The sequence below is a fragment of the Hyla sarda genome, chromosome 13 (genome assembly GCF_029499605.1).
Source record: "Hyla sarda isolate aHylSar1 chromosome 13, aHylSar1.hap1, whole genome shotgun sequence".
NCBI classification, from domain to species: Eukaryota; Metazoa; Chordata; class Amphibia; order Anura; family Hylidae; genus Hyla; species Hyla sarda.
The window spans coordinates 13,866,262-13,887,906 of NC_079201.1; the positions used below are offsets into that span (position 1 = coordinate 13,866,262).

At 42.3% G+C, this 21,645-nt stretch overlaps 1 protein-coding gene across 1 annotated transcript; it reads left to right on the forward strand.

Moving 5' to 3' along the window:
- The first annotated feature begins 267 nt into the window (after window positions 1-267).
- SLC35C2 (solute carrier family 35 member C2) lies at window positions 268-19,780 on the forward strand. Its single transcript, XM_056550092.1, has 10 exons — window positions 268-550; window positions 3,128-3,296; window positions 5,064-5,214; window positions 7,307-7,370; window positions 7,461-7,533; window positions 9,630-9,798; window positions 10,429-10,512; window positions 16,043-16,218; window positions 16,910-17,039; window positions 19,424-19,780. The coding sequence occupies exons 2-10, from the start codon at window positions 3,153-3,155 to the stop codon at window positions 19,498-19,500; spliced, it is 1,068 nt and encodes a 355-aa protein (XP_056406067.1). The 5' UTR covers window positions 268-550; window positions 3,128-3,152; the 3' UTR covers window positions 19,501-19,780.
- Window positions 19,781-21,645: the final 1,865 nt, after the last annotated feature.

Genomic DNA, 21,645 nt, shown 5'->3' on the forward strand with positions numbered 1-21,645 from the left:
AACTCCCAGCACTACAACTCCCAGCAATACAACTACAACTCCCAGCACTACTACAACTCTCAGCACTACTACAACTCCCAGCACTAATACAGCACTACCACTGCAACTCGCCCTTACAATGAGAGTTGTAGTTGGAGATAATATTAGTTTTCAGTCACGAAAAACGTCCAAATTCACGACTTCCACTTCTCCTGCCTCTACCAATATGGCGGAAGAAGCAGGACGCCCCGGGCGACGTCACATGACTCTCCCAGCATGCCCCGCGCCGTGAGCCACGTCTGGGATAAGACAGGCTCCCCGAGTGCATGAGGTAGAGGGGTGTCCGGCGGGCGGGGCGTAGTGCATTGTGGTCCCCCTCTGTCCTAATCCTCTGCACCCCCCGTATAGCGCCCCCTAGCGCTGAGCCTTCCATGGACACATCCCATTTGTTGCAGAAATTGTGACAAAGAGCTTGCAATCGAATCCCCCTCCCCAGTCATGTTACAGGGACCACTGACTGCAGACATGAGTCCTGGGAGAGTGCCTGGGGAATAAGTGGAGACACCAGGGGGTAAGTGCAAAGTCAACTGGGGGCATCTATGTGGGTGCAGGGGCAATAGTATCTCCAGCTGTTGCCAAAATATGCTGGGTGCATGCTGGGAGTTGTAGTTTTGCAAATCACAGACAGCCCAGAGTTGCAAAACTACAATTCCCAGCATGCCCGGACAGCCAACGGCTGTCCGGGCATGCTGGGAGTTGTAGTTCTGCAACAGCTGGAGGGGGACAGTCGCTGACGTGTCACTTCAGGGAAGATAAGAGAGAACTTTATTTGCTCATGCGGTTTTATGGTTGGCGTTACTGACATTTATCGTGTAGTCACTTTGGTTGACAGGGTAGAAAGGGTTAAAGCGGACTTATCACGGATAGATAGAGCTGGTCTTCAGGATTCCGGATATACCTTTGTTATCTCCATAGTGCTTTCCAGTGCTGAGATATAAGCCTTTTTTTTTATTATTATGTAAATGAGGCTCAAGTGCCCAGTGGGCGTTCCCCAGCGTGGCAAGAGCCCAGGTAAGTCCAGTCCATGTCCTCTTCATTACAGCCCACTTGCATTCGACTACCCTATTTAATTGACAGCCACTGGGCTTACTTGGGCTCTTGCCTTGCTGGGGACCCGCCCCCTGGGCACTTTAACCCCATTTGCATATTAACAAAAAAGGCTTATATTTTGACAGTGAAAAGGACTACGAAGATATAAAAGGTATGGCCGAAATGCTGATGACAAATCCGAACTAGCCATGGGCACTGTTTATAGGTTGAGGGTCTGGCACGGTTTATAGATATACTTTTTGATTGACACTTGTTTCAGAGTGACTGTGGCTGGCACTGTTTATAGGTACACCCTTTGACTGACACTTATAGGACTCTGGCTGGCACTGTTTATAATACACTCTGATATAGACTGTGTTGTGGGCGCTGTTTATAGGCATAGTTTGTGGCTGATGCTTGTTATAGGGGTGACTCTGGCTGGCACTGTTTATAGGTACTGTCTTTGGCTGACACTTGTAGGGTGACTGTGGCTACTACCTTCCATAGGTACTCTCCCCAGATGACACTTGTTATGGGTAGACTCTGGATACTACCTTCTATAGGGTCACTTTCTGGCTGGCACTGTTTATAGGTACACTCTTTGGCTGGCACTGTTTATAGGTACACTCTTTGGCTGGCACTGTTTATAAGTAGACTCTTTGGCTGGCACTGTTTATAGGTACACTCTTTGGCTGGCACTGTTTATAGGTACACTCTTTGGCTGGCACTGTTTATAGGTGCACTCTTTGGCTGGCACTGTTTATAGGTACACTCTTTGGCTGGCACTGTTTATAGGTACACTCTTTGGCTGGCACTGTTTATAGGTACACTCTTTGGCTGGCACTGTTTATAGGTACACTCTTTGGCTGGCACTGTTTATAGGTACACTCTTTGGCTGGCACTGTTTATAGGTACACTCTTTGGCTGGCACTGTTTATAGGTACACTCTTTGGCTGGCACTGTTTATAGGTACACTCTTTGGCTGGCACTGTTTATAGGTACACTCTTTGGCTGGCACTGTTTATAGGTACACTCTTTGGCTGGCACTGTTTATAGGTACACTCTTTGGCTGGCACGGTTTATAGGTACACTCTTTGGCTGGCACTGTTTATAGGTAGACTCTTTGGCTGGCACTGTTTATAGGTGCACTCTTTGGCTGGCACTGTTTATAGGTAGACTCTTTGGCTGGCACTGTTTATAGGTACACTCTTTGGCTGGCACTGTTTATAGGTAGACTCTTTGGCTGGCACTGTTTATAGGTAGACTCTTTGGCTGGCACTGTTTATAGGTACACTCTTTGGCTGGCACTGTTTATAGGTACACTCTTTGGCTGGCACTGTTTATAGGTAGACTCTTTGGCTGGCACTGTTTATAGGTAGACTCTTTGGCTGGCACTGTTTATAGGTAGACTCTTTGGCTGGCACTGTTTATAGGTAGACTCTTTGGCTGGCACTGTTTATAGGTAGACTCTTTGGCTGGCACTGTTTATAGGTACACTCTTTGGCTGGCACTGTTTATAGGTACACTCTTTGGCTGGCACTTGTTATAGGGTCTTTTTCTGGCCGGCACTGCACTCTTTGGCTGGCACTGTTTATAGGTACACTCTTTGGCTGGCACTGTTTATAGGTACACTCTTTGGCTGGCACTGTTTATAGGTACACTCTTTGGCTGGCACTGTTTATAGGTACACTCTTTGGCTGGCACTGTTTATAGGTAGACTCTTTGGCTGGCACTGTTTATAGGTACACTCTTTGGCTGGCACTGTTTATAGGTACACTCTTTGGCTGGCACTGTTTATAGGTACACTCTTTGGCTGGCACTGTTTATAGGTACACTCTTTGGCTGGCACTGTTTATAGGTACACTCTTTGGCTGGCACTGTTTATAGGTACACTCTTTGGCTGGCACTGTTTATAGGTACACTCTTTGGCTGGCACTGTTTATAGGTGCACTCTTTGGCTGGCACTGTTTATAGGTACACTCTTTGGCTGGCACTGTTTATAGGTACACTCTTTGGCTGGCACTGTTGTAGGGTGACCTCTTCTTGTTGTTGTTCACAGTTCCCCTCCAGATTCTCACGTCCCGATGCAGAAAGCCGATAGTGTCGGTAGGAAAATGGCGTTACCATGCTGGGCCATAATGTGGAAGAGTCTTCTGACTGTGGGCCTGGTCCTGTTCTACTACTCCTTCTCCATTGGCATCACCTTCTACAACAAATGGCTACTGAAGGTAAGGGCAGCAGACATAGCCTTAGTAGCACCCGTACAGCAGGCATAGCCTTAGTAGCACCCGTACAGTAGGCATAGCCTTAGTGGCACCCGTACAGTAGGCATAGCCTTAGTAGCACCCGTACAGCAGGCATAGCCTTAGTAGCACCCGTACAGCAGGCATAGCCTTAGTAGCACCCGTACAGTAGGCATAGCCTTAGTAGCACCCGTACAGCAGGCATAGCCTTAGTAGCACCCGTACAGCAGGCATAGCCTTAGTAGCACCCGGACAGTAGGCATAGCCTGAGTAGCACCCGTACAGTAGGCATAGCCTTAGTAGCACCCGTACAGTAGGCATAGCCTTAGTAGCACCCGTACAGTAGGCATAGCCTTAGTAGCACCCGTACAGCAGGCATAGCCTTAGTGGCACCCGTACAGTAGGCATAGCCTTAGTAGCACCCGTACAGTAGGCATAGCCTTAGTGGCACCCGTACAGTAGGCATAGCCTTAGTGGCACCCGTACAGTAGGCATAGCCTTAGTAGCACCCGTACAGCAGGCATAGCCTTAGTGGCACCCGTACAGCAGGCATAGCCTTAGTAGCACCCGTACAGCAGGCATAGCCTTAGTGGCACCCGTACAGCAGGCATAGCCTTAGTGGCACCCGTACAGTAGGCATAGCCTTAGTAGCACCCGTACAGTAGGCATAGCCTTAGTAGCACCCGTACAGTAGGCATAGCCTTAGTAGCACCCGTACAGTAGGCATAGCCTTAGTAGCACCCGTACAGTAGGCATAGCCTTAGTAGCACCCGTACAGCAGACATAGCCTTAGTAGCACCCGTACAGCAGACATAGCCTGAGTAGCACCCGTACAGTAGACATAGCCTTAGTAGCACCCGTACAGTAGACATAGCCTGAGTAGCACCCGTACAGTAGACATAGCCTGAGTAGCACCCGTACAGTAGACATAGCCTGAGTAGCACCCGTACAGTAGACATAGCCTGAGTAGCACCCGTACAGTAGACATAGCCTGAGTAGCACCCGTACAGGAGACATAGCCTGAGTAGCACCCGTACAGGAGACATAGCCTGAGTGGCACCCGTACAGCAGGCAAAGCCTTAGTAGCACCCGTACAGCAGGCAAAGCCTTAGTAGCACCCGTACAGCAGACATAGCCTGAGTAGCACCCGTACAGGAGACATAGCCTGAGTGGCACCCGTACAGGAGACATAGCCTGAGTGGCACCCGTACAGCAGGCAAAGCCTTAGTAGCACCCGTACAGTAGACATAGCCTGAGTGGCACCCGTACAGCAGACATAGCCTGAGTGGCACCCGTACAGTAGACATAGCCTGAGTGGCACCCGTACAGCAGGCAAAGCCTTAGTAGCACCCGTACAGTAGACATAGCCTGAGTGGCACCCGTACAGCAGGCAAAGCCTTAGTAGCACCCGTACAGTAGACATAGCCTGAGTGGCACCCGTACAGCAGACATAGCCTGAGTGGCACCCGTACAGTAGACATAGCCTGAGTGGCACCCGTACAGCAGGCAAAGCCTTAGTAGCACCCGTACAGCAGGCAAAGCCTGAGTGGCACCCGTACAGCAGACATAGCCTGAGTGGCACCAATACAGTAGACATAGCCTGAGTGGCACCCGTACAGTAGACATAGCCTGAGTGGCACCCGTACAGTAGACATAGCCTTAGTAGTATCTTATTATCTTGCCTTATGTATTGTATATTTATTGTATATATTCTCTTATTAACACCTTTTCTCATATTTTGGCTTTACACAGAAATTTCACTTCCCTCTGTTTATGACCCTGGTTCATCTCCTGATCATCTTTGTCTTGGCATCAATAACCAGAACCATGATGACCTGCGCCAGCGGACGGGCACGGGTTATCCTGCCATGGTCAGACTACCTCAAGAAGGTGGCCCCGACGGGTACAGTTATCTATCTCATATCTATCTCATATCTATCTCATATCTATCTCATATCTATCTCATATCTATCTCATATCTATCTCATATCTATCTCATATCTATCTCATATCTATCTCATATCTATCTATCTCATATCTATCTATCTCATATCTATCTATCTCATATCTATCTATCTCATATCTATCTATCTCATATTTATCTATCTATCTCATATCTATCTATCTCATATCTATCTATCTCATATCTATCTATCTCATATCTATCTATCTCATATCTATCTATCTCATATCTATCTCATATCTATCTCATATCTATCTATCTCATATCTATCTCATATCTATCTATCTCATATCTATCTATCTCATATCTATCTATCTCATATCTATCTATCTCATATCTATCTATCTCATATCTATCTCATATCTATCTATCTCATATCTATCTCATATCTATCTCATATCTATCTCATATCTATCTATCTATCTCATATCCATCTATCTCATATCTATCTATCTCATATCTATCTATCTCATATCTATCTATCTCATATCTATCTCATATCTATCTCATATCTATCTCATATCTATCTCATATCTATCTCATATCTATCTCATATCTATCTATCTCATATCTATCTATCTCATATCTATCTCATATCTATCTCATATCTATCTATCTCATATCTATCTCATATCTATCTCATATCTATCTATCTCATATCTATCTATCTATCTCTCATATCTATCTATCTCTCATATCTATCTATCTCTCATATCTATCTATCTCTCATATCTATCTATCTCTCATATCTATCTATCTCTCATATCTATCTATCTCTCATATCTATCTATCTCTCATATCTATCTATCTCTCATATCTATCTATCTCTCATATCTATCTATCTCTCATATCTATCTATCTCTCATATCTATCTATCACTCATATCTATCTATCTATCTCTCTCATATCTATCTATCTATCTCTCTCATATCTATCTATCTATCTATCTCATATCTATCTATCTATCTATCTCATATCTATCTATCTATCTATCTCATATCTATCTATCTATCTATCTCATATCTATCTATCTATCTATCTCATATCTATCTATCTATCTATCTATCTATCTCATATATATCTATCTCATATCTATCTATCTCTATAATCTTGTTACACGTTATCTTTATCTGAAGTCCCATGCAGGTCTATAGGACTTCTGGCACATCTCCTGATTGCATTTCTCTCGAGCTGCAGAGATTGCCCGGGTCTTTTAAACATCCTGCTGACTGTCCAGCAGGCAGGTGCAGAGTGTAGTTAGTGTGGGGTATGGGATGTGGGGTCAGGTGGGTCATGTATATTTGGAGAGTCTGCTTTTCCATTGTGATGTCTTCAGAGACTTCCTTGCTGTGTGAATCAGTGTCAGCTGACATAACGTTGAGGTCGATATTTCCTCGGGGCTGTATTTAGACAAACAAGTGGAATCTCTGGGTACATAGTGAACGCTCTTTATATAAGGAAGAATGTGGAGCTGATACAGGTGACACTGTCTGTAACAAAGTACAGTCCAGTCTGTGCAAGACGAGCTAGCAGCATGCTGACAGATCCAGTTACATGCTGCCTATAGAAGTCTATGTAAAGGGGAGAGGTAAGGAGATAGTTGGAGGAGCGAGTTCAGAGAACCAAAGCAGACAGAGAGTAACTGTAAGAATTATACCACAGCCCATGGCAGTGTTTCCAAACAAGTGTGCCTCCAGCTGTTGCAAAACTACAACTCCCAGCATGCCCGGACAGCCAACGGCTGTCAGGGCATGCTGGGAGTTGTAGTTTTGCAACAGCTATAGGCACACTGGTTAGGAAACGCTGCCGTAGGGTTTGATTTACAGCACACAATACTGCTCTATAATGTCCTCAATCCTGCTGCTGCTTCTGAGGGTGTACTGCACAATTTTAAGGCAATGTATAGGAGACATCATAGAGTTTAGTCTCCACCCACTAGCTGTGGGAAAACTGAAGCCTGCAAAGGGGAAAACTGGTGAAAAATGAACTAAATACATACACGGTAATGACTGTCATCGTTTTCCATCTCCAGCTCTGGCCACCGCCCTGGACATTGGACTTTCCAATTGGAGCTTCCTATACATCACCGTATCTCTGTGAGTCACGGCAGACCACGTAACGGTATACAGCTGGTCGTGGCGGGACTATGTAAGCCTTATCTCTGTAACCTTTTGTGTGGTCACCAGGTACACCATGACCAAGTCTTCGGCTGTCCTCTTCATCCTCTTCTTCTCGCTGCTCTTCAAGTTAGAGGAACTGGTGAGTCGGGGAGGGGCGGGCACCAAAATACGTTTGTTTCGTGTATGCAGCTAAAGTGTAAATTCAGAATAAGTAACATACAGAATATATGGGGGGAGATTTGTCAATCTGTGTAGAGGAAGAGTGGGCCAGTTGCCCATAGCAACCAATCAGATTGCTGCTTTCATTTTGAAAAAGGCCTCTGAAAATGAAAGAAGCCATCTGATTGGTTGCTATGGGCAACCAATCTCCCTAAATATGTCGGATGAGTCTCTGTATTTTGTGGATAAACACTTGGGTTCAGCCAAGTCTTTTAGAGCGTTTTCCATTTGGGAGAGGGATTGGGTGTCCCACGTGGTGATGGTGATCTGAAGAGTATTTTCTTCGGCTGTCCGGGCATGATTGGAGTTGTAGTTTTTGCAACAGTTGGAGATGCGCTGTTTAGAAAACACTGCTCAGGTTATATAGTAGTTATACATCTCCCCCTCCAGCTATATCTGTATACTGCTGCTGCAATCTCTATGGGATCAGGATTTATAGTAGTTATACACATCCCCTCCAGCTCTATCTGTATACTGCTGCTATCTCTATGGGATCAGTATATATATATATATATATATATATATATAGTAGTTATACACATCCCCTCCAGCTCTATCTGTATATTGCTGCTATCTCTATGGGATCAGTATATATATAGTAGTTATACACCTCCCCTCCAGCTTTCCCTGTATACTGCTGCTGCTGCCATCTCTATGGGATCAAGATATATAGTAGTTATACACCTCCCCTCCAGCTCTATCTGTATACTGCTGCTGCAATCTCTATGGGATCAGGATTTATAGTAGTTATACACATCCCCTCCAGCTCTATCTGTATACTGCTGCTATCTCTATGGGATCAGTATATATGTAGTAGTTATACACCTCCCCTCCAGCTTTCCCTGTATACTGCTGCTGCTGCCATCTCTATGGGATCAAGATATATAGTAGTTATACACCTCCCCTCCAGCTCTATCTGTATACTGCTGCTGCCATCTCTATGGGATCAGGATATATAGTAGTTATACACCTCCCCTCCAGCTCTTTCTGTATACTGCTGCTATCGCTATGGGATCAGTATATATAGTAGTTATATACCTCCCCTCCAGCTCTTTCTGTATACTGCTGCTGCTATCTCTCTATGGGATCAGGATATATATTAGTTATACAACTCTCCTCCAGCTCTATCTGTATACTGCTGCTATCTCAATGGGATCAGTATATGTAGTAGTTATAGACCTCCCCTCCAGCTCTCTGTATGCTGCTGATATCTCAATGGGATCATGATATATAGTAGTTATACACCTCCCCTCCAGCTCTCTGTATACTGCTGCTATCACTATGGGATCAGGATATCTAATATATATCCTGATCCCATAGAAAGATAGCAGCAGCAGTATACAGATAGAGCTGGAGGGGAGGTATATAACTACTGTACTATATATACTGATCCCATTGAGATAGCAGCAGTATACAGAGAGAGCTGGAGGAGAGTTGTATAAATAATAGTTATATGCCTCCCTCCAGCTCTATCTGTATACTGCTGCTGCTATCTCTATAGGATCAGGATATATAGTAGTTTTACACCTCTCCTCCAGCTCTATCTATATACTGCTGCTATCATTATGGGATCAGGATATATAATAGTTATATACCTCCCTCCAGCTCTATCTGTATACTGCTGCTATCACTATGGGATCAGGATATATAATAGTTATATACCTCCCTCCAGCTCTATCTGTATACTGCTGCTATCTCTATGGGATCAGGATATATAGTAGTCGTACACCTCCACCTAGTGGTCAAGTGGGAAACTGGTCTTCATATTTATGCTTGCAGCTTTTTTAAATGATTAATGCCTTCAGCTGTCCGGGCATGCTGGGAGTTGTAGTTTTGCAACAGCTGGAGGCACCCTGGTTGGGAAACACTGAATTAATGTGACTATATATGGATCGTGTGTGCAGAACTTATGTAAGGAGCCTTTGTAATGTAAGAGAAGATGTGCAATCTGCTAACATAGATTTCTTGGGACTGTTTGAACAATAAATAATTGTTCTTTTTTAATGTATCCTGTAGAAACCGGCTCTGATCCTTGTGGTTCTGCTCATTTCCGGAGGCCTCTTCATGTTCACATTCAAGTCAACACAGTTTGATGGCCGAGGCTTCTTTCTGGTTCTAGCAGCGTCATGTCTGGGGGGGATCAGATGGACCCTCACCCAGATCCTCATGCAGAAAGCAGAGTTAGGTAAGTAGCAGCCGTGGAACCACTTCTATGCATTACACAGCTGGGTTGGGACACACTGGTTGGGAAACACTGCCCCCCGGTTTGGATTTACAGTTTACACTGCTCAGCATTGCTCTATAATGTCCTCCATGCGGCTTCTCGCCATAGCCTGGTTGGGAAACACTGCTCCAGGCCGTAACCTATACCTTCTGCTTATGTCTAACCTTTGCAACTACTATAGTCTCCAGCTCCAGAGACCATGTTCTCTAGCCATGCCAGGCATGCCCCCTTTATAGCACCTTGGGCTGAGTAAGTGTCAGGAATTCTTAAACACGTATTGAGAACAGCAGCATAGGGGCAGTATGTACAGTGCTCTTTTAGAGGCAATTATGCAAGAATAGAAAACAACGCCACCCCTGCCCTCAGGTTGTGTGTGGTATTGCAGCTCAGTTGTATCGAAGTGAATGAAGTCAAGTTGTAATACCACACACAACCTGAGGACAGGGGTGGCGCTTTTTTTTATTTATATTTTTTTATGTAATTTTTTAAATAGATAACTACAAGAAGGCCTTTTGTAACCATCTCACTGTGTATCTTCAGGATATGTCGTAGTTACATGCCCGTCACTCGTCTTTACCCTCTTTCTTCTAGGTTTACAGAATCCCATAGACACCATGTTTCATTTACAGCCCCTCATGTTCCTCAGCCTGTTCCCACTGTTTATTGGCATTGAAGGTGAGATTTAGAGATTTCTGTACAATTCTACAGGTCTAGTATTGGTGTGCAGTATATATCGATATTTGCCACCAGTTCTCCTACCTGAACTCCCCTCCAGCTCTATCTGTAAACTGCTGCTATCTCTATGGGATCAGGATATATAGTAGATATGCACCTTTCCTCCAGCTCTATCTGTATACTGCAGCTATCTCTATGGGAGCAGGAAATATAGTCGTTATACACCTCCTCTCCAGCTCTATCTGTATACTGCTAATATCCCTCTGGGATCAGGATTTCTTTTCTGTGAGAGTTCTACTAAGCCGGGAGCGGTACCGGTGTCCGCAGCACGAGATAGTGCAGCAAACGCGAGAGTGGTGAGCAGCCTGACCCTATCTGCATATATATATATATGCAGATAGGGTCAGGCTGCTCACCACTCTCGCGTTTGCTGCACTATCTCGTGCTGCGGACACCGGTACCGCTCCCGGCTTAGTAGAACTCTCACAGAAAAGAAAACGTCCGGCACTCGAGAAGATGCAGGTAAAACTTGTCAATGGCTTTATTCACACGCTTAGGCAGGACACAATCTGACGCGTTTCGCACCCTCAGGTGCTTAGTCGTAGATAGACATACACTCAATAATGCAGGTTAAAATACACATGAGTTTGGTCACATGACCACATGGATCTTAATTAAAAACAGTTGGTTACAAAACATGGCATTGGGAATCATGATCACATTTAATCGTTCGGAGAGAGTTCACACCAGGATGCAATCAATGCGGCTTTAAATTTCACATTTTAAGTAAAATTTCAAACTTGAATGGTCCAAAGGCTAATCTGCCAGTACTACCGATATTCATATTTATGTAGGGGTGCATATTTAACCGCAATAAGCAATTTAAACTATATCTACACATCAAAAATCCGAGATATTTTTATATATAAATCGATAACCGCATGGTGTGTATCATACCATGTGAACAACCCCCTATAATTTGCGACAATTCAAGATTTATCGTATGTACCGATATTCATATTGGTTTAGAGGTACATATTTACCGAAATAAGCACTTTGAACTATATGTAAACATCAAAATCCGAGATATTTATATATATAAATCGATAACCGCATGATATGCATCACGTCGTGTGAACATCCCCCTATAATTTACAACAATTCAAAATGTATTATATGTGCACAGGAAACGAAGAATGAATATTAAATCGGGGACTAGGCTTACATGATTAAGGATAAATTGTGTACATCCACTATATTTACTTATTCAATTTATGCACACGTTAACATTAGATCCAATCTTTTATTTAATCCTTGCGGGAATCTTGTTCCCAAGAGGAACATCCAATGTGCCTCTCTATTGTATAGTTTCTTTCTGAGATCGCCTCCCCTAGGTCCTAAGGTGACTTTTTCTACCCCCAATACTCGTAAATGGGTAGTGTCCCCTGAATGGGACTCTCTAAAGTGACGTGATCGCATGGACATGTTTGTCAAACTACTTTTAGCATCCGTAATATGTTTCCTAAACCTCACTTTTAATGAATTCCCCGAGCATCCTACATATTGCAAGTTGCACGCAATGCATGTGGCTACATATATGATGGATTTAGTATTACAATTGATGTATTGATGTATATTGTATGTCCTATTTGTTGTGCAAGACGTTACAGTATTTGTATTCACCATATGTGTACATGTGATGCATCTGGTATGACCACATTTGCGATTACCTATATTCCTCAACCAGTCCCGGTCCTTTACACTTTCCTTTTGACTAATAAATAGACTGGGTGAGACCCTGGTTCCAATAGTGGGGCCTCTCCTGGACACAATAGAAATACCTTCTGATAATAAGTCTCTTAATATTGGGTCTGTTTCTAATACCGGAATATATCTATTTATTATTTTCTTAATCTGTCCAAATTGAGTACTGTATGAGGTCACGAAAAATGGTGGTCTATCTTTACTCGAATTTACATTTTCGTTTTCAATTGTATTTTTGGCTGATTTGTTTCCAACCTTATGTGAGTCCCTTCTATTCTGATGCCTGCTGGAATAGGATACTAGTTCCTCACGTCCCCGTCCTTCTATTCTTATTTCTGCTTTTTTTAATATTTTTTCACTATAACCCCTCTGTTCTAATCTAGTGTGAAGTTCCTCTGCTGCAATTTTAAATTGTATCTCACTAGAGCAGTTACGTTTTATTCTACATAATTCGCCATAGGGAATATTATCCAGGACATGTCGTGGATGGCAGGAGGAGGCTAGCAGAATGGAGTTAGAGGCTGTATCTTTTCTATAGGGGCGAATTTCTATGCCATCACTCCCACTAATCAACGAAATGTCCAAAAAATTAATTGTATTTTTATCGAAATGTGAGGTAAACCCCAAATTTAGGTTGTTATTTCCAATATACTTGACAAATTCCAAAAATAGTGTCTCTGTACCCCTCCAAATTATCAATAAATCGTCTATGTAGCGACTGATCCAGTGTATATTATCATAATATGGGTTTTTGTCACTGAAAATAAAAAGTTGCTCCCAGTGAAACATGTAGATATTTGCAAAGGACGGGGAATATTTGGCACCCATTGATGCTCCTCTGGTCTGCAGGTAGAAACCACCATCGAACACGAAGTAATTGTGTTTGAGCAAAAACTCCGTGGCGATGGTGATGAATTCCCGCAGACCGGGGGAGTATGTGCTGAACTTTTCCATATGAATGGACAGGGCATCGAGGCCTTTAGACCAGGGAATACATGGATATAAGCCTATAACATCACACGTTGCCCATGACAACTGCTCATCCCACACGATTTTTTCTAAGATATTGATCACATGCTTAGTGTCTTGTGTGAATGTGGGGGTGATTTTAGTCAGGGGTTGGAGATGGTGATCCACCCATTCTCCAAGGCGTTCACCCAGCGACCCAATGCCAGCAACTATTGGCCGAAGGGGAGGTGGAAATACACCTTTATGTACCTTGGGGAGTGAGTGGAACACTGGTGTAACTGGATTCTCTACAAATAGATATTCTTCCAGTTTTTTGTTAATTGCCCCCAGTGCTACACCCTCATCAAGCATCAATGGGTGCCAAATATTCCCCGTCCTTTGCAAATATCTACATGTTTCACTGGGAGCAACTTTTTATTTTCAGTGACAAAAACCCATATTATGATAATATACACTGGATCAGTCGCTACATAGACGATTTATTGATAATTTGGAGGGGTACAGAGACACTATTTTTGGAATTTGTCAAGTATATTGGAAATAACAACCTAAATTTGGGGTTTACCTCACATTTCGATAAAAATACAATTAATTTTTTGGACATTTCGTTGATTAGTGGGAGTGATGGCATAGAAATTCGCCCCTATAGAAAAGATACAGCCTCTAACTCCATTCTGCTAGCCTCCTCCTGCCATCCACGACATGTCCTGGATAATATTCCCTATGGCGAATTATGTAGAATAAAACGTAACTGCTCTAGTGAGATACAATTTAAAATTGCAGCAGAGGAACTTCACACTAGATTAGAACAGAGGGGTTATAGTGAAAAAATATTAAAAAAAGCAGAAATAAGAATAGAAGGACGGGGACGTGAGGAACTAGTATCCTATTCCAGCAGGCATCAGAATAGAAGGGACTCACATAAGGTTGGAAACAAATCAGCCAAAAATACAATTGAAAACGAAAATGTAAATTCGAGTAAAGATAGACCACCATTTTTTGTGACCTCATACAGTACTCAATTTGGACAGATTAAGAAAATAATAAATAGATATATTCCGGTATTAGAAACAGACCCAATATTAAGAGACTTATTATCAGAAGGTATTTCTATTGTGTCCAGGAGAGGCCCCACTATTGGAACCAGAGTCTCACCCAGTCTATTTATTAGTCAAAAGGAAAATGTAAAGGATCGGGACTGGTTGAGGAATATAGGTAATCGCAAATGTGGTCATACCAGATGCATCACATGTACACATATGGTGAATACAAATACTGTAACGTCTTGCACAACAAATAGGACATACAATATACATCAATATATCAATTGTAATACTAAATCCATCATATATGTAGCCACATGCATTGCGTGCAACTTGCAATATGTAGGATGCTCGGGGAATTCATTAAAAGTGAGGTTTAGGAAACATATTACGGATGCTAAAAGTAGTTTGACAAACATGTCCATGCGATCACGTCACTTTAGAGAGTCCCATTCAGGGGACACTACCCATTTACGAGTATTGGGGGTAGAAAAAGTCACCTTAGGACCTAGGGGAGGCGATCTCAGAAAGAAACTATACAATAGAGAGGCACATTGGATGTTCCTCTTGGGAACAAGATTCCCGCAAGGATTAAATAAAAGATTGGATCTAATGTTAACATGTGCATAAATGGAATAAGTAAATATAGTGGATGTACACAATTTATCCTTAATCATGTAAGCCTAGTCCCCGATTTAATATTCATTCTTCGTTTCCTGTGCACATATAATAAATTTTGAATTGTTGTAAATTATAGGGGGATGTTCACACGACGTGATGCATATCATGCGGTTATCGATTTATATATATAAATATCTCGGATTTTGATGTTTACATATAGTTCAAAGTGCTTATTTCGGTAAATATGTACCTCTAAACCAATATGAATATCGGTACATACGATAAATCTTGAATTGTCGCAAATTATAGGGGGTTGTTCACATGGTATGATACACACCATGCGGTTATCGATTTATATATAAAAATATCTCGGATTTTTGATGTGTAGATATAGTTTAAATTGCTTATTGCGGTTAAATATGCACCCCTACATAAATATGAATATCGGTAGTACTGGCAGATTAGCCTTTGGACCATTCAAGTTTGAAATTTTACTTAAAATGTGAAATTTAAAGCCGCATTGATTGCATCCTGGTGTGAACTCTCTCCGAACGATTAAATGTGATCATGATTCCCAATGCCATGTTTTGTAACCAACTGTTTTTAATTAAGATCCATGTGGTCATGTGACCAAACTCATGTGTATTTTAACCTGCATTATTGAGTGTATGTCTATCTACGACTAAGCACCTGAGGGTGCGAAACGCGTCAGATTGTGTCCTGCCTAAGCGTGTGAATAAAGCCATTGACAAGTTTTACCTGCATCTTCTCGAGTGCCGGACGTTTTCTTTTCTGTGAGATATATATATATATATATATATATATATATATATATATATATATATATATATATATGTATGTGTTAAGATTTCCCCTCCCAGCTCTATCTGTATACTGCTGCTGCTATATCTATGGGATCAGAATATATAGTAGTTATATACCTACCCTCCAGCTCTATCTGTATACTGCTGCTGCTATCTCTATGGGATCACTTTATATAGTAGTTAAACACCTCTGTTCCCAGCTAATATAATACATCGGTATATTTGCCGTCCGTTCTCCTACCTGGACTCTCACCATCCACTGATGGACACTAGTTGTGACTGCGGCCTCTCCTTTGCTCTCATTCCCAGGCCTCCACGTATCCACGTCTACACAGCTTTTCCGCTATCAGGATGTCCAGGGCCTGCTTGTTCTCTTGGCCACCCTCGGTGCGGGAGGACTGCTCGCGTTTGGCCTCGGATATTCAGAATTTCTACTGGTTTCTAAGACGTCCAGCCTCACCCTCTCCATCGCCGGCATCTTCAAGGTACTGATCAAGCTTTTGTGTTGTTTTTATAAGAGTTATCCAGGAATAGAAGTAACAGAGCTAATTTCTTCTAAAACAGCTCCACCCCATGTCCTCAGGTTGTGTGTGGTATTACACAAGCTCCATTCACAATGGACTGAGCTGCAATACCACACACAACCTGAGGACATGGGTGGTGCAGTTTTGGAAGAAACCTTTTTGTTTTAGAAAATGTTCAGCAGTTTAGTGTATTCGAACAGTGTTTCCCAACCAGGGTGCCTCCAGCTATAGCAAAAGGTATAAGCAGAAGGTATAGGTTATGGCCTGGAGCAATGTTTCCCAACCAGGCTGTAGTACACCCCCAAAAGCAGCAGCAGCATGGAGGACATTATAGAGCAATGCTGAGCAGTGTAAACTGTAAATCCAACCTAAGGGCAGTGTTTCCCAACCAGTGTGCCTCCAGCTATAGAAAATATATAAGCAGAAGGTATAGGTTACGACCTAGAACAGGGTTTCCCAAACTGGCTTTAGTAGACCCTCTGAAGTAGCAGAAGTACGGAGGACATTATAGAGCAATGCTAAGAAGTGTAAATTGTAAATCCAACCCGAGGGCAGTGTTTCCCAACCAGTGGGAACCAGTTGGGAAACACTGTATTAAGGACTAGTATTTAGTTGACCTTACTCTGACACTGACATCTTGATCTGTCACCAGGAGCTTTGCGTGTTGTTGTTGGCGACGCATCTTTTCGGCGACAAGTTGAGCGTAGTCAACTGGTCGGGGTTTGCCGTTTGCATCTGTGGCATCGCCTTGCATGTTGCTTTAAGGACCACCCATTCTAAAGGTAAGCATAACTGTATATATATGTGTATATAGATATGTATTATGCCTAAGGCCGCATTGACATCGTATTGGATGTATAAAATCATATGCTAAAAAAATTTAATGAGATGTGTCTAAAAATCATGCATGTCAGTTTTTACACATTTTTGGCCATTTTATTTAAAGGGGTTATCTGGCAAACAGCCTGTATATGGTGTCAAGAAGTATAAACAAGCAAGTTACTAAAATAATGTTTTTAGCCATTGTGCAGAGATCTTCCATATCAGCTGTGCTGTCTCCCTTGTAAGCTGTGACACCATGTCACAGGCTCTGAATACAGAACTCCTGTCCCTCCTTACCTTCCTGTCAACACAAAATGAGACCAGTGATGTGAAGAGGGGGTTTGGTATTACTGCTCACTTGATTTATGACTCCTTAGATAAGGCAGCAGAAAGCCATTCCCAGTCATAGAAGATTCCATTAGAACAGCCTCCTTGCTGCCTTATCTAAAGAGTCAAAAATACCAGCTCCTGCCTTCACATCATAAGTCTCATCCTGAGCATACGAGAGGGGGAGCAGGGATGGGAGCTCTGTATTCAGAGCCTGCAACGTGACGTCACAGCTTACAAGCCGGACAGCTCCACTGATATGGTAGTTTTCTGCACGTTGGCTAATAAAATTGCTGTAAGTTGCTGTATTATACTTTTTGACAACATACACAGGTTGTTTTTTTTTCACTAAACAATTCAGTTTTTATGTTTTTGATCTTTTTAGACTGTTTCTAATGTACTGGGCATGAATAAAATATGGGGAAAAAAAATTGTATGTTGAAACGGATCAAATCATACAGCGGTACAGCTCAGTAACATTTGCACCTGTGTTTCCCAAACAGGGTGCCTCCAGCTGTTGCAAAACTACAACTCCTGGCATGCTGGGAGTTGTAGTTTTGCAACAGCTGGAGGAACCCTGGTTGTGAAACACTGACATAGACCGTAATGTAAGAAAAAGAATGGATAATATTTAATTCATTTTTGAATCAGGATGGAAAATTGTGGTCAACCATGATTTTCCACCTAACAAAAAACTCAGGAAAAATACAAAAAAGGGACTGGAACGGGTGTATGCGGTTTACACAGTTCGTCAATAGATGTCAATGGATACGTGTGTGTGTGTGTGTATATAGATGGATATAGATAGATATGAGATAGATAGATAGATAGATAGATAGATAGATAGATAGATAGATTGTGAAGAGAGGTGACTACATGATGTCCATCCAAGATGGAGGCAGAGACTGGGACGTTGACTTGTAGATAGATAGATGAGATAGATAGATATATATGACATAGATAGATATGAGATTGATATGAGATAGATATGAGATAGATAGATAGATAGATATGAGATAGATAGATGTGAGATAGATAGATATGAGATATATATGACATAGATAGATATGAGATAGATAGATGTGAGATAGATGTGAGATAGATGTGAGATAGATAGATATGAGATAGATAGATATGAGATAGATAGATATGAGATAGATAGATAGATAGATATGACATAGATATGACATAGATAGATGTGAGATAGATGTGAGATAGATAGATATGAGATAGAAATGAGATATATATGAGATAGATAGATATGAGATAGATAGATGATATGAGATAGATATGAGAGAGATATGAGATAGATAGATAGATGATATGAGATAGATAGATGATATGAGATAGATATGAGATAGATATATAGATAGATAGATGATATGAGATAGATAGATATGAGATAGATAGATATGAGATAGATATGAGATAGATGGATAGATATGAGATAGATGGATAGATATGAGATAGATGGATAGATAGATATGAGATAGATGGATAGATAGATATGAGATAGATGGATAGATAGATATGAGATAGATGGATAGATAGATATGAGATAGATAGATGGATAGATATGAGATAGATAGATGGATAGATATGAGATAGATAGATGGATAGATATGAGATAGATAGATGGATAGATATGAGATAGATAGATGGATAGATATGAGATAGATAGATATGAGATAGATAGATGGATAGATATGAGATAGATAGATGGATAGATATGAGATAGATATTGGATAGATATGAGATAGATGGATAGATATGAGATAGATGGATAGATATGAGATAGATAGATGGATAGATATGAGATAGATAGATGGATAGATATGAGATAGATAGATGGATAGATATGAGATAGATGGATAGATATGAGATAGATATGAGATAGATGGATAAATAGATAGATATAATATATATTGTACGGTATGGATGCAGAGGTAATGTGAACGCTGCCTTAGTCACACACAGGTCTTATGTGTTTTCTTTCTGTCATGTGATGTTCCGGCAGAGCACAGAGTGTCTCTCAGCACAGACATGGAGCTTCTCCTCCGAGGAGGGGAGGATGAAGAGGACGAAGAGACGTGACTTCTGGACGTGTTCCCGTACACGGAGTGTGGATACACCTCTATGAACCCAACGGGGACTTGTGAATCCCCCCAGCGCAGTTCAGATGAGGGACTACATTAACCCTTGTGGAGAGAGGTGACTACATGGTGTCCATCCAAGATGGAGGCAGAGACTGGGACGTGGACTTGTACAGGGGTGCCTGAGAGCTGGCTTCTCCATGTGTGGGATGTGCTACCTACCTCTACCAGAAAACCGCATTTCATCCTCTCATTTCAGTGTTTCCCAAACAGGGTGCCTCCAGCTGTTGCAAAACTACAACTCCCAGCATGCCCGGACAGCCAACGGCTGTCCGGGCATGCTGGGAGTTTTAGTTTTGCAACAGCTGGAGGCACCCTGCTTGGGAAACACTGTCTTATTTATTAGGTTTACACAGATCCTTTTCTGGACGGACGCCGGCAGCAACATATGTGGTTTCCTGGATTGGTCACTGCCATATTTCCTATTTGTTCTTATGGACCAGTACTGTAATGGTTAATGGATAGGCGGAGGCGTCTGCAGTGATAACTACTGTATATGGTCACCGGTTTACATATAGAATCTGTCCACATAAAATGGGTAGTTACTGTGTACATACATCGTGTATGAATTCTGTATTATAGTCCGGAGCTGTATTCATGATTCTCCAGGATTCTGGGACTTGTAGAAGTAATTTACACTCACTGGCCACTTTATTAGGTACACCTTCCTAGTTTCTGGTCGGACCCCCAGTTGACTTTATTCTTGGTGGTATAATTTCTACAAGGTGCTGGGAACATTCCTCAGAGATTTCCCTCCATATGGACATGATGACATCACACAGTTCCCCCATATGGACATGATGACATCACACAGTTCCTCCATATGGACATGATGACATCACACAGTTCCTCCATACAGACATGATGACATCACACAGTTCCCCCATATGGACATGATGACATCACACAGTTCCTCCATATGGACATGATGACATCACACAGTTCCTCCATATGGACATGATGACATCAGACAGTTCCTCCATATGGACATGATGGCATCACACAGTTCCTCCATATAGACATGATGACATCACACAGTTCCTCCATATAAACATGATGACATCACACAGTTCCTCCATATGGACATGATGACCTCACACAGTTCCTCCATATGGACATGATGGCATCACACAGTTCTCCATATAGACATGATGACATCACACAGTTCCTCCATATGGACATGATGACATCACACAGTTCCTCCATACAGACATGATGACATCACACAGTTCCTCTATATGGACATGATGACATCACACAGTTCCTCCATATGGACATGATGACATCACACAGTTCCTCCATATAGACATGATGACATCACACAGTTCCTCCATATTGACATGAAGACATCACACAGTTCCTCCATATATACACATGATGACATCACACAGCTCCTCCATATGGACATGATGACATCACACAGTTCCTCCATATGGACATGACATCACACAGTTCTCCATATGGACATGATGACATCACACAGTTCCTCCATATGGACATGATGACATCACACAGTTCCTCCATATGGACATGATGACATCACACAGTTCCTCCATATGGACATGATGACATCACACAGTTCTCCATATGGACATGATGACATCACACAGTTCCTCCATATAGACATGATGACATCATACAGTTCTCCATATGGACATGATGACATCACACAGTTCCTCCATATAGACATGATGACATCACACAGTTCCTCCATATGGACATGATGACATCACACAGTTCCTCCATATGGACATGATGACATCACACAGTTCCTCTATATGGACATGATGACATCACACAGTTCCTCCATATGGACATGATGACATCACACAGTTCATCCATATGGACATGATGACATCACACAGTTCCTCTATATGGACATGATGACATCACACAGTTGCTGTAGATTCGGATCCATGATGAGAATCTCCGGTTCCACCACATCCCAGCGGTGATCTATTGGATGAGATCTGGTGACTGTGGAGGCCATTGGAGTCATGTGACCTCACTGTCCTGTATGAGATGATGTCATGTGACCTCATTGTCCTGTATGAGATGATGTCATGTGACCTCATTGTTCTGTATG